Here is a 14,400-nt window from a genome sequence, read left to right as displayed (position 1 = left end):
ACTTGTCTATGTACAACATATGTTGTCCAGTATTTAAAGAACCAGGATGTACATATTATTGGAATGATTATGGGACAATGGGCCCATGGACACAGACCACCACAGGAACACGACACACCGACTTTACAGATGTTTAACCTTTGTTGTCGTTGTTCAGTGTCTCTTTGTGGTTATTTTGTCCCTTTTCATCATTGACGGGAGTCACTTTGTGTCTTTCTTGCAGCCGTTTTGCGTCTAACATTAAGATTCCATTTCATTGGAACAAAGACTTAAACCATGTGTACCAAAAGTACATTAAAGTATGTTGAGATACTTTTGGCCAGAAAGGACACAGTGACACCCACTGGTTCAAATGAGGTAAAAGCAAATTACTGCTGATTTTAAACCAAATATGTATTTTTTATTTAAAGTCAGGAGTCTTTAACTTCTCAAGAACACCACAAATAACCGATTCATTTCATCATAAAGAACCAGTTTGTGGTTTAAAAAGCCCAACAGTGACAGTGCCCTCAGTAACTATTGTTCAGTGAGAGATAAGCTGACATCAAACAGAACTGGTTCATGATGAGAGAATCTCCACCTCTTGGATGTGAAGCAGCAGCAGGTGAGACGACTATAAATGAGTCAGAGGCTCAGTGTCAGTGACTGAACCAGGACGGGACAGACTGGGACACGAACTGAGGTGAGACGCCACAATATCAGCAGCAATTAGTTCTGTAAGTATTTGGGCTGTTTTTATAAAGTATAGCAGCAATATGACAAAGTAAACATATTGGTTACAAGTATAAATACTGCATGCAAAAATACACTAAAAGTACAAGACTTTCAGAGTGTTATGTTGAGTTAGAAGTACTGAGATTAGCAATACCACACTGTAAAAATACTCCATTACTAAACAAAGCCCTGTTTGATGATTTTACTCAAGAAGAAGAGTTATTATCATCAAAATGCACGTAAAGTATCAAAAGTCAGACTAAAATAGTGCATCATATTTTATAAGATAGAACATGTACTTACTGTAATAATGTAAAATATGTAAAGAAACTAGTATAACTGTTTTATAAATGTAGTGGAGAACAAAGTACAATATTTCCCTCTTTCATGGAGCGGATATAAAGTGGCATGTAATGGAAATACTCAAGTATAAGTATTATATTAAAGGGACAGTTCCTACATGACACTGTTCACTAAAAAGCTCTGTGGATTATCTTGAGTTACCGTGATCATGATTTCTGGTAAAAGACATTGCAGACATTTTTTGGGGCTTTTGTTTTGGTGCCATTCAGTCCCATTATATTGGAGAGAAGGAAGCCGATATCTCCACCAAAACAAAATATAAAAATATGTATTTTGATTTGGGGTGAACTGTCCCTTTAAGAACAGCTTTTAAGTAAATGTACTTCTTAACATTCCACCACCAGCTGTATTATTAGGCTTCATATCACATTAATCATTACAACATTAACATGTCAGCTTCATTTTAATGTTGTAGCGGATGAAGGAGCAGATTAATAAGAGTGCAAATCATTCAAAATTGTCCTTAAGTATAGTACTTTCTACTTCTGTGTAAATATAAATCAGAATATTTCCCTCCAAACTACATCTGAATGTGCACATTTACAGTGTAGCTTTAGAAGTACTGTGATACTCTTTGATGATACATAACAGGAAAACCACAGCAACACTTTGCGGTGTTAAGAAGCATTAAAAGCTTAATTTCTTTCCTGTGTTCTGACTGTTTGATGTCTAGACACAGAAAACACAATCTGTCTGAGGATGTGTGGGCGGAGTCACAACAACTACAGCATTTATGTTTTCTCCACACCTGCGATCCAAATGTAACTAACACAATGCATCATCTCTTGCCTTGTTATTTAATGCTCTCTGACACGGTGCAGGTGAAATGGTCGGACATCAGTGGATTAATAATCCTCCGGCTCAATCTCAGTGACCTCAGCCAAGCAGGACCAGGAAACTAGTAAGTGATACAACTTCATTGTCTTATTGTTTATTAAGACCTATAACTCATGTAAAAGGAAGATCGTCAGATGATGAAAGACAATAAAATATCTTCACAGGAGAAGTTATAATTAATGACAGATATTGTACATTAATAAACTCTTTAAATATCCTTATATCTGCTTATATTATAGTGTGTTATAAACCATTTTTACATTTTGTTTTGATGATGATGAATGTGTTTGTTGTCTGTTGAAGCTTCAGATTGCCTCGGTACCAGAAAGAAAGTGACGAGTCAGCATTTCTGTCCGGCCGTCGGTCTCTCAACACTCTGCTTGTTGCTGCTCCTGACCTGCATAGCTCTCTCTGTCTTGTGTAAGTACAAGTTATATAAGTTGTTGATGGGAAGCTCAAAGTGTGAGTGAGATAAAGAATTTGTGGAGTTCTGGACGTGCGGTAAACATAGTTAAAGAGGTGCATGCTAAACTGTTCCTTAGTGAGACTCCACTGGTGTTCTGGTGACCTCGAGGCGACAGAAAGACTGGAAGGAGACATGAAAGTGGTATTGATGTTCTCAGTATCTATTATATTTTCCAATATGTTGAATAATATGAAGTCAGGAGGTGTTGTTAGGAGCTTATTTTAAATTTAGAGAATGTTAGACTGTTTCCCCTGATTCCACTCTTTATGCTAAGCTAGGCTAACCATGTCCTGCAGATCACCTCACCGTCAGAAAGAAAGCAAAAGACCTTCAACTATTCCTCCAACTGTAATGTGTCTTCTTCAAATGGAAGCTTAATCATGTGTATTTTTAACTCTTTGTTAAAGGCGTACAAAGTTTACTGTGCTAGAGTTTACATTTAGAAGCGTTCTGTGTTTAAACTTTCAGATAACAATGAGACAGACAGCAAGCCAGAATGGAAAAGCCTCCTGTTTGACTACCAGAACATCAGTGACAGCTACCTCACTATAACCACAGCGAAAGTGAAAAGCAGAAAGTGAGGGAGCTGAACACGTCTCAGACTATCCAACGTCTGGTGGACTCAAACGCTCAGCGAAAGGAAGAGGGACGACGGCTCTCTCAGACGAACGGCCTGCTGAGGGACGAGATGGTTCAAGTGAAGGAAAAGAATCGACGGCTGCTGGAAATCAACGACGGGTTTCGAGGAGAAGTTAAAGATCTGAGCGACGACTGTGGGAGATTACCTGAACTTCAAGAACAGAACCAGAACCTGAACTCCACGTTGACGACAGAGAGGCAGGAAGCAGCAGAGAGAGAGGAAAGCAGGAGAGACGAGATGGACCGAAAGATGGCGGACATCGATTCAATAAAGGAGGCCTTCCGCTCTCTGGACCTCTACTGCCCTGTGGTTAATCCCAAGACTAAAGGTGCACGTGCAGTTGTTTAGCCATGTTGATGGTAGCTTTGATTAAATCAACTCACAGTGTGAAGGCATGTTGGCCAGTTCAAGTTCATCTGATAAAGCTAGTAGCGAACTGGAGGTTGATGTCTATTTTTTAATATCCTTTGGACAGTGTAGCTCTCTGCCACAGAGGAAGACAACACATCAGGCTTTGTTACTTGTAATACGTTCATTGTTGGTTTCGGTCTTTTTAAGGGATTTGTTGACAATAAGACAGATTTAGAATATCACCAAACTTACTCTACAAAATAAGTAACATCAAAGGAAAAGCAGCACAGATACAAAAATAAATACATCAGAACTTAAAGCTATTAAGGCTCAAATAAAAGGAGAAAACTGGATGTTAAGAGAGAACTGTTAACTATACAAAGACATCGTTTCTTTCTCCACAGCACGGATCTGCAGAAAGTGTCCCGACAGCTGGAGACTATTTGAGAACAAATGCTACTTCTTCTCGTCTCGCAAGCTCAGCTGGAGCTCCAGCAGAGCCTGGTGCCAGACACAAGGGGGCGACCTGCTCATCATCAACAGTGAACCAGAACAGGTAGAGGACAACAAGAGGGGGACATGCAACAATTAAACAAATCTGTTTCCAGCCGTCTCATGATCCGACTCATCTATTCTCTTCTTTAGAGCTTTGTCTTTGAGAGCAGCCAGGCTCCTCAGACGAGCAGCAGGCTGTGGATCGGTCTGACGGATGCGGAGGAAGAGGGTGAATGGAGATGGGTGGACGGCAGCCTGCTCACTTCAGATGTCCAGTAAGTCAAAGTTCATTTTTTGGTTTGTTATTTGTTTGGTTATTCGTTGTTGTGTTAGATAACATTGTGTCTTACTGTTCTGTTGTTTTATATATTTTGTGAAAACGACAAGATACATCTCAAGAGGCTTCTCCCGATATAATACATTTGATGTTTCTTTTCCTGCAGGTACTGGCTGAGCAGACCAGGACTGGGGATGGAGCCGGACAACTGGAAGTTGGACAACCCTCTTGGAGAAGACTGTGGACACATGGACGCCAGTGAAAACGCTCTCAAGTCCTGGATGGATGGTTCCTGTGAGATACCTTATAGATGGATCTGTGAAAAGAATGTTTAAGTCGTCCAAGAACATTTTTATTTCTCATTTCATGTTGTAAATATACTTTTTAATACGGAGGATATTATAGGACTATATGTTTGATGTGTACTGTACATACATGACATCTGAGTGGTGATAGTGTACATGTTTCTTTCCAAATAAAACAAAACTTAGTCTTCAGAGTCCAATTTTCCATTTGCTCTATTGCAGGAAATATATACAGAATCTGTCAAGTCTTTTCTTACTTTTTTATTTTCAAGTATAAGTTTCTTCAGGTAAAACAGACTGCGTTTTCTTTCTTCAAGTGACAACACCAAGATAATACACAACATAAAGTTGCAGCATTCGTTTTGAAATGCAGATCCGTATAAAATCAAATAAAACATGAAATAAGGCTGTTATGTATTTTTGGACATTTCAGACATTTCAAATACTTAATAAACGACTAATAGTATAACTAAACATTTAATGCAGAAAATACAGTTTACAACACGGTTGTCTACTGGAAAGAAATCCACCTACTTTTCTATATTTGATGAATGCAATAGTGAAAGGTACAAAAGTACAAATGTTTTGATTGTTCTGATCCAACACTTTAGACTCGGGGTGGAGAATGGGTCAAAAACGAGGCTTTCACCCAGAAGACTGTTTGTGTCCCATGTGAACCAAGTGGATTTGTTGCCTAAACATAACCAAGTACTTCTACTGAGTTTTGTTTTGTTTCAATTTCGTAGTAATTTTAAGCCAAGCCATGATAGTTTTACTGAACATAACCAAGTCGTTTTGTAACGTTTTTTTTGTTTTGTTTTGCTTTGTTTCAATTTATAATGTTTACCGCGGGTTTAAATCTGCCACTGTGAGAAAATACGTTCCCCTCGAAAACCTAATTGACAGTCCAGTTTAGTTGTATGACAAAAAAAGAAGGGGATCACCACATTGATTAGCAACTATCCTCCGGGCACCATGAACATCTGTACCGTATTTAACGCCAATCCATCAAATAGTTATTGAGACATTTCACTCAAACCAAAAATCTGTTTTGATGGATTACCAAACAGATTAGGATACCTACTCTTGGGAACATGATTTTGTTGGCAAAATTGTATGGCAACCCATTCAATAGTCAATAGTTGTTGAGTAGTTTCAGTCTGGACCAAAGTGGGTGACCATCAGACCTACCAACCAACCAATATTGCCATCCCGAGAGCAACGGCTAGGAGTACAAAACATCCCCAGCCCTGTTGTTTAAGAAGACTAATTCATTTTAATGTGAACTAATCTTAGGAGTCAGAAACTAGTCCTTTTTGGTTTTTCTCCTCCTGCACAGTCGAATGCAAAGGAATCGTATTGATCCCACTACAACAGCTGTCAGCATCAACAAGACTGCTACCAAAAAGCATATAACATCCACAGAATAATAGGCGTACCAGGGCATCTTATAGGACTCAGTGCGTAAATGTGAAGCTCCTTTGTGCCTCATCACAAACTCAATCCAGTAAAGTGCAGTTTCCAGAGGATGCATCGGTTTATCCCTATGGAGGGCAGAGAGACGCTTCATGTTATTTCTGTAGGAGGGATTGTGAACAATTTCTTGTATCGCTTCCAGAAAGCTCTGGCGAGTGAGTTTGGTCACATCCACCACCTTAGCGGCTCCTCGTGCCTCCAATCTCAAAACGTTCTCAAACTGGTCAAACAGAAGGGGTATGCCTATTATCGGCACCCCGTGGTACATGGATTCGTAGATCCCGTTGGTACCACCATGAGCCACAAAGGCTTTAATCTTTGGGTGACCTAAGAGGTCGTTCTGGGGCATCCATTTTACCAGTAGGGTGTTGTTGCCCAAATTGTTGGGGGGCTCAATGGCATGCCTCCATATGACCTTTTGAGGAAGTTGGGCAAAAGCAGCAGCGATTTCAGAAGTGATTTCTACAGGTAGGCCGTTCACCAGTGTGCCAAGAGACATCAGGATGAATCCATGCTCTCCTGAACTTTCAACAAACTCCTCCAGCTCTGATGATAAAGGCTTAGAAGGCTTTGACTGGAAACCACCAATGTAGGCGATGTTTGGCATGGTGGGTCTGGGGAATTCAAAGACAAAATCCACCCTCATGAGCCAGATGTCTGCTGCTTGTAGAAGGTGATAGAACTTCATATCTGGACCAAAGTACCTCTCTACCAGTCTATCATAATGAGGGCATACTATAAACTTGTCAATGCATGTGTTGAGAAAATAGTGGAATGTGTTCTTGACCCGTTGCCCAAAGGTCATCTTATCCGACGCGGCGTATCCTGACGTTGGAACATAGGATGTTGGAGATGGAGCCACCACAAAATGTCCCTCTCCACTGGTGATCCATCTCACGTTAAAAACAGTCGGCAGCTTAAGTTCATGAGCCACCAGAACTCCAACCGGCAACCCCGGGTCCAGAAGAACCACGTCAAACTGAGTGTCACGAATACTCTGCATCAGAGTCTTGTTCTCAAACATTTCTACCCCCAACAAGCTGGCCTGTCGGTGAATGTTCGACAGCGTACCGAGCATTTCCCAGTAGAACTTCACAAAGCCGCTAAGTGTCGCCCCCTCTTTGTGAATCGCCAGCATCTTAACCAGGAAGGTCACAAAGAAGTCCTCCTGCTCTATGCTGATGGCTGCCGGTAAGGTGATGGTGAGGGAGTGGTAATGTGGAGCATTTTCCTTGACGTACCAGCTGGTGGCTGTGCGGACCACGGTGACCTCGTGGCCCCTGGAGTGGAGGCTCTGGATTAGCAAGTTCATGTTGACCCAGTGGCTTCCATCCACTGGGAACACCAGAATCTTTCCGCCCTGCACACTGGAGCTTGTCAGGAGGGACACACTCACCACCAGAAGCAGAAAAGAAACACCTGGGATGCTCCCCATCGAACAACCTTGAGGGAGAGAACAAACAAGTACAAGTACTTTAAAACTCGTGCTTATTGCCAGAAGAAAACAAACTAAAACAAGATGGAAATGTATCTGCAAATACCAAACCAGTTGCTAGGGTTTACACATAAAAACCAGAAGGAAATGACTATATGGACGCCAACAGTGAATGCCCTAAAAAGGAAAACCTGGAATGTTGATTTAACCGATCAAAGTCCAGAGGAATGCCTGTGCTAACTTGAGCCTGCTGTTACGCGCTCTAATCTCATTATCTGCATTCAGCCAGGACTTGCTAACACGCTGAAAACACTTAGCGGAGTCTCCATTCATAGCATGCAAAAAAAACAAGTGTCGAGTTTCCTGTAGTTCAGAAAGTCAAAGAGGAATCTAACACTGTGCACTCTTGCCTGCAGATCAGCCGCACACTTTGAGTCCTGCAGAGGTTAGTGGCAGCAAAACAGAGTCTCTATTTTTCAGTAATGCTTTGAAGGCATTTAACTGAGTTGTGAATGCATTGTGTAAAAAGTGTTGAAACCTACCTTTCAATCTCAGAAGCAGTGTGGAAATGTACTTTCAGCTGCTCTGGTCAAGTGAAGCCCAGCGTCTGCATGGAAAAGAATCCAAAGTCCAAACCCCCGATTATTGTGTTACATAAGGAGGAGAGGGTGTTGGGGGAGGGTGGTCCAACAAATGGACTACAGTATGTATGTGTACGTTTTGAAGGGGAGGAGAGGAGAACAGCTTTCCCACAGAGCCCACCCTCATTCTCCGTGTGCTGCAGACACTCTTCCCAAAACAGATGTTTTATTTGTTGGCCTGCTGTGAGCTTCACAATGAGCTCCTCCTGAAGAAAAAAAAGTAATTCCGCTAACAAGAAAAATATTCTGTGATAGAAAGAACCGTGAGTTCTTTCTATCTGTTTTTTTCCCTCTAATACATTCAATCAAATGTTGGGTATTTCTGGTTCCTTGGGAGCATCACACATCTTTGGCTCACCAAAAACACAAGAAACAAATTGTATTTTCGTTATCGTCAACAAACTCCACGAAGTGACTGAAACCAACAATGTGTTTGTCCGTCTGTCGATACTCTCCGACTTCCCTATTCTGTATGGGAATAGCCTAAAACACCTGGTCACTGCAGTTCTCATCAAACGGTACACAAACAAGAGGAAATAGTGCATTTGTTGGGGACTATTAATACACATTTAGCGCTCAACAATGGCACACTTTACTTTAGCTGCTGAGTGGTTTGTAAAGTAAAGTGTGATTGATTATAGTGTTTTATTGCTTCTGAACTCCACTCTTTGTGTGTAAGAGGAAGAAGTGAAATTTACTGAAGTACAACAGTCAAAACAAGCAGATTCAAGGGATTTGACTGAAACTAATGGTGAAAATGGACTTCTGCTTTCACCAAAAGGTCACGTGTCGATGAAAAGGAAAACAACTCTCGCTGCTTTTCCCTCAGAGTGGCATGACACATCTTTGGGCATTTGACTTCTGGATCTCACCACCAACGGTCCTTCATCAAGATGTCTGATCTCAGCGCTGCGCTCGTCCTGGTCTTCACTGCCGGCTGGTGCATCATGTGTGCAGCCGACGTTGGGGATTTCGCTCCGTGCCTGCAGGTCTTTTATAAGTCGTGGCCTCCTAAAGGTCTGGCGGGGACCCCGATCTGCCAACGGTATTACAACCAGTACCGCTTCGCCACGCTGTACAGTCGGCTGCGCCGCTCTCCGTGGTTCTCGGCATATTTGTACTCTGCACCAGCAGGAAAGAGACCCACCTCATGCTGGAAGTTTGAGCCTCAGGTGAGCAAATTAAAACGTGGTGTTGATTCACAGATTTGAAATGACTTTGTTGTGAGCCACAGAGACGCTTTAAACATTTGTATTGTTTTATGAGGATGTAATAATTTAAAAACAGGATTAAGAACTGTTTGATCACTGATATTCTTGTCCTGTTACTGAACACTAATTAATTTGTTACTTTGTTTTAAGTCTCTTTTATGTGAAATGTCTGTTTTGTTCTTATCTGTTTTGTTTTTAAGTCTCTGAATTGTTCTTCTATGTGTGAAACTTTTATGCTGTCGTCTTAGCCAGGACTGCTTTTCAGTTTTTTTATTTAAAATTTATACCATTTAAAGTTTTTGTGTTTTTAAAAATGTATATTCTTGATAAAAAAAACTTTATGAATAGTGTTCGCAATAATTGTTAGCATCCCATAAAGTAATAAAGAAGGTCAGAGGTGAGCTGTTCACAATATATAAGTAGGTTTACAAGTCTGGGGTTTAAATTGATGCACTAGTCACACTCATTTAGTAAATTACTTATTCACATGTGTTTTTAAATGTAACTGCTTTAACTCAATATTGCACTGAAACAAGACAATGTTTTGTACATACTGATGTTCCAGTTTTGCATCAGTTATATAATATTTCTCAGAGTGAAAAGAACTCTACGGGTGTTTACACTTTACAGTGAAGAACAAGAAAATGAGGAAATGAGCCGGAGTAAAGCAGAACTGTCTCCTTTGTGTGTTCGTGCTCTCTAAACTCTCTGGTTCATGTTATTAGATTGGAATGCTGTGGAAGCAAACCTAGTACACGATCAAAGGTATTTAGATGTCCAAACAATACATCCATTATTTATAATCATCTACTTGTGAAGATGTTAATCACCTTGTTCTACAGCTACACACAAATTATAAATAGTGGGTTAGATTCTGGTTCTTTTGAAAGTCAACGTTGACTGTTGTTGAACAAACAAGAAAGAAATGAATTCAATTAAAATAAGATATTTAAATGAAAACCTCAAGATTATATCTTTAAACAATAATAAATGGGGATAAAACATACAGAAAAGGTTAAATTCAGTTAAATTAATAAATAAATGTGAAAAAATAAAATAACATTTCACTTCTTGTGATGGCTACTTATGCTGCAGGATTAGAACTCTTGACTTAAGTATTTTTTAGCATTGCTAACGGGATTAATCAGTACATTCATTCCATTCTTGGTCCCAAGAGGATCAAACCCAATAACAGGCAAATAATAGCTGCAAAAACCAATGAAAATCCCATCAGCCTCAGCTGTATTTGGTGTTTAGCGCTAAATAGCACATGTTAGCATGCTAACAGGCTATGCTAAGATGTTGAAAATGATAAACGTTTCACTATGTGAAAAGAGAAGTCAGTGTCACGTAACTTGCGTAATGTAGTTACACCACTTCTGGTTTTTTTAAACCAATTTGGTGTTTTTAACCAATACCAAAGTATTTGATGATCTTTAGCTAAACCTTACTAAGTAGTTATTTACCTGAAAGCAGCATTTTGTCCACGTTGTCATTCATCACTTTTAAATCACTCCCCCCCCCCTCCTCCATGAACAGTTAGCCTACCCAGGAGCCGATGGCAACATGATCCCCTTCCCTCCGGGCCCTCTGGACCAGAACGTGGTGGACAGCCAGGCGGTGGAGCTGGACTACATCAACTCCACCTATTCTCGCGGCCACTTGAACCCCAGCCTCCACCACCAGAGCCACGAGGACCGCTCGGCCACCTTCACCCTCACCAACGTGGTTCCTCAGAAGGCCGGCTCCAACGACGGGCCCTGGGAGGCCCTGGAGCAGACCGTCAACACAACCTTGGCGGCCTACTGTCTCGGAGAGGCCCACGTGGTGACCGGCGTCATCCCTTACCAGAGCGACGAGCACTGGCTCAGGAACCATCGCGTGGCCGTGCCCGAGTATCTCTGGTCCGCCTACTGCTGCCCGAACTACAACAACAGTCTTCCGGAAGAACTGAGGGATGCTTTCCCGACGTACGCCGCCATCGGCCGCAACGACCGCAACAGCACCGAGGAGATTGTTCCCGTCAGCCAGACGGCTAAGAAACAGTTCAGAGGTTTTGATGTGAGACAAATGCCACTGGAAACACTGGAGAAGTATCTGAGGGACAGGTTCGGTGCTGCGGTCAGTGTTTTCTACGAGCAGTGTTCTGCATCAGACTGATCCTGCAGACACAAACACACACTGATTATATTCTTACAATAGTTACATCTTAGAATATTAATGCTAATATCATTAGGATAAATATATATACAGTGCCATCCAATGTGTTACAAAAGAGCAAATTTATATATATATATATATGATTGTGTTTGACTGTAAAAGGAACCTAAAGGACTTCAAAATGTTTGTTTTCCTAAAATACATTTAGGAAGAAAAGCAGAACTCCGGTGGGAAAAGAAAGCGAAAGAATCACCTAATGAGAGTTAAAGGACAGACATGATCAAGACATGAGGTGATTATTTTGCTGTTGTTGTTGTTTACCCCTGGTGTTTGTTTTGGGGATACAAACATTGGTAGCTTTTATGCTGCTTCGACCCGCTATAGGTCCTTGTCACATTAATGTAAATATTGCAGGTTTTAAAGTAATAGTTATTACATGTTGGGAACTACTCTTATTCATTTTCTTGCTAAAAGTTAGGGAAGGCAAGATACACACACATACTGTATATGTATATACATATATCACACTTTATATCCACACAGATTACACAAGAAACAAATGATGAGAAACAATGAATGCAAGCAAACAAAAACAATCAATAAATTTGATTTAGACAAGAAGATTGATACCACTCTCATATCGGTCAGTTAAGTATAAGGTTGGAGCCAGGAGGCGGATAGCTTAGCTTAGCATAAAAAAACCTTTACTTGTTGTTTTTACACTTTGGTTTACTACAACATATTAATTTAGATATTAGAGGTGCAGCAAGCAGATTTTGATACCTTTGAACAGAGCCATGCTAGCTGTTTTCCTCTGTTTCCAGTCTTTATGCTAAGCTAAGCTAACCAGCTGCTGGCTGTAGCTTCATATTTTCTGCATTCATGACGGGTATCAATCTTCTCATCTAACTCTCAAGACAGTGAATATGCGTACTTCCCAAAATCTCAAACTTCTGTTTCAAGCGTTTGAAACCAGAGCTTTTTTTTTACCTTCGGTTGCCGTAAAACACATGTTTCATGTTCCTCCACATAAGTGATGATGCTCGTCGACACTATGGTTTGATATGTTGAGTACATACAGGTTGCAACGCCTCCACTGCAGGTTTGAAGTTGTACATGTTCTTTGTGACCACTAGGTGGTGACCTTGTGCAACACATGCAGATGAGTGGCAGCTTCTGCTGACTGACGGATTTTACCGCAAAGTTTCATTTGTTGGTAATTCAAAGTAACACCAGACCTCATTATCTTGGAAATCAATTCCTCATTTATATTATTATTTACTAAATAATGTCTTCGATCTTTTGTTTTATATTTAAAACAGAATTCATCTTCATTAATTGCTGCTTTCTGATGATGTATAAAATAAATAGGGATGATATTTGTGCTTTAAGAGATGACTCATTCAGACAAACATGAACTCCTTCCACCAGTTGGACTCACTAGACCTTTTTATTTTTGTTTCTGTAATGATCACTAAGACACACGTTTTCCTCATATCACACTGGATTTATTGCATGAATGGTGCAGTAGCACAGACGTACAGAGGGCTAAACATATCAAACACTGTGTGTCAACCCGGATTATTTAGTCAAAATGAATCACTGGTTTAGTGGTGTTGTTGCATCTTTGGAGTGAAGAGCTTGTCCCACACCTCCACCTTCAGCATGGCCCTGCCCATCGGGGACATGGTCGCCTTGAGGTCAAAGTGAGGGCCCTCAAACGTGAGACCACTGCCTTTGGCCTCCTCCCTCACGAAGCCGCTTTGCTCTTTATTTTCATACATCTCCTTGTACAGCTTCTCGTTGCACTCTTTGTCCTGGTTGAAGATCCCCAGGGCCAACCAGTTCTGGTACACGTTGTTGTCATAGGGCACGGAGAACATTATGGCTATTTTCTCTTTGGCGCTGTTGCTTTTCCTCTCAAACATGTCGTAGGTCAGGACGCCCACCGCGCCCGTGGCACTGCCGCTGGTCTTGCTGAAGTTGCACACCTCGGTTTTCAAAGGGCGCACGGTGGGTTGGGGGGGGCTGTGGCAGTTGCCGCTATCCAGGTAAACCCTTTTGTTTTTTTAACGCCAAGAAAGAAATAAAATAAAATGTAAGGTAAGGAATGGGTAGAAAACGCTGTAGTTTTATTCAAGCTGTACTTTAACCTCAATTTCCTCAAAGGAAATAGATGGATGGATGGAAAATGATTGTGCTACAGCAGCAGGTTATACATGGCAGCAGTAAATATATACATACTCTAGTGTTGTACATATACAACACTAGAGCTATAAATCTATAAAATACACAATAAACTATTAGAAGACACTAAATCTACCAAACTACAACTAGAATATTAAATATATATATATAAGTATGCTTTCCTATGATAATATTACATTGTACTTTTTCTTATATTACTTAGATCTTTAAGTTGTCTGAATTCACTATTTATAGTCAACATAATTAACTATTTTAAGTTAAATTGACACATTGACATATAGTTAACCTAATTATTAATTTTGAGTTAACTATACTAAAGTTTACTGCAATGACATGAGTTGCCTAAAGAATTTCAACTTTACCAACTTAAAATGAATGAGCTACTTGACTTAACAAATTTTTAGGCAATCGTTTTCCTGACTTTTTTTTGAGGTAAAGTCAACTTATTACATTTTACAGTGTACATGAACATCCGCCGTTTTTTAGCAGTATTGTGTTCTACGTGTTGGACTTACTTGGGGTCGATGAGGCAGTAGCCATTGGTGAGGTTGGTGATCTCAATGGTGACATTTCTTCTGCTTTTCTGGTTAGCAGCCAAAGCCTCCGCTGATTCACTCATATTGTTGCTGGTAAAAAGCTGCGACAGAGCATTAGAAATACAGCGAGCAGTTTAACACACACACACACACACACACACACACTGATGTGTAGAATACAAACAAACAAATGCACGCTGTTAAAGGCTAAACTTAAAAGAATATTTTAACATAAACCTAAGCAGAGGAGAGAAAAAATAAACTGCTTACCTGTCAGCGGGTCAC

The 14,400-nt window shown here is 40.5% G+C and overlaps 3 protein-coding genes and 1 pseudogene across 4 annotated transcripts; 2 read left to right on the top strand and 2 right to left on the bottom strand.

Moving 5' to 3' along the window:
- The first annotated feature begins 112 nt into the window (after positions 1-112).
- On the top strand, positions 113-4,640 carry LOC142938328 (CD209 antigen-like protein C). Its single transcript, XM_076081617.1, has 6 exons — positions 113-1,978; positions 2,218-2,334; positions 2,849-3,348; positions 3,776-3,927; positions 4,017-4,141; positions 4,310-4,640. The coding sequence occupies exons 3-6, from the start codon at positions 3,069-3,071 to the stop codon at positions 4,476-4,478; spliced, it is 726 nt and encodes a 241-aa protein (XP_075937732.1). The 5' UTR covers positions 113-1,978; positions 2,218-2,334; positions 2,849-3,068; the 3' UTR covers positions 4,479-4,640.
- Positions 4,641-5,754: 1,114 nt separating this feature from the next.
- On the bottom strand, positions 5,755-7,297 carry LOC142938322 (UDP-glucuronosyltransferase 2A3 pseudogene; annotated as a pseudogene).
- A 1,533-nt stretch (positions 7,298-8,830) lies between these two features.
- On the top strand, positions 8,831-12,866 carry LOC142938323 (endonuclease domain-containing 1 protein-like). Of its 2 annotated transcripts, XM_076081610.1 has the most exons (3): positions 8,831-9,172; positions 10,751-11,332; positions 11,580-12,866. In XM_076081610.1, the coding sequence occupies exons 1-3, from the start codon at positions 8,894-8,896 to the stop codon at positions 11,649-11,651; spliced, it is 933 nt and encodes a 310-aa protein (XP_075937725.1). In that variant the 5' UTR covers positions 8,831-8,893; the 3' UTR covers positions 11,652-12,866. The 2 variants fall into 2 exon arrangements, with proteins under 2 accessions (XP_075937725.1, XP_075937726.1); XM_076081611.1 differs by having other exon boundaries at positions 10,751-12,866.
- A 112-nt stretch (positions 12,867-12,978) lies between these two features.
- On the bottom strand, positions 12,979-14,198 carry LOC142938324 (deep sea actinoporin Cjtox II-like). The gene is made up of 2 exons (XM_076081613.1): positions 14,095-14,198; positions 12,979-13,429 (listed from the first exon to the last, which is right to left on the bottom strand). The coding sequence occupies exons 1-2, from the start codon at positions 14,196-14,198 to the stop codon at positions 12,979-12,981; spliced, it is 555 nt and encodes a 184-aa protein (XP_075937728.1).
- Positions 14,199-14,400: the final 202 nt, after the last annotated feature.

This window comes from Anarhichas minor, unplaced genomic scaffold (genome assembly GCF_050575085.1).
Source record: "Anarhichas minor isolate MPS153535 unplaced genomic scaffold, ASM5057508v1 ptg000082l, whole genome shotgun sequence".
NCBI lineage: Eukaryota > Metazoa > Chordata > Actinopteri > Perciformes > Anarhichadidae > Anarhichas > Anarhichas minor.
The sequence above is the reverse complement of the archived record's forward strand: the minus strand, read 5'-3'. Positions and strand labels throughout refer to the sequence as shown.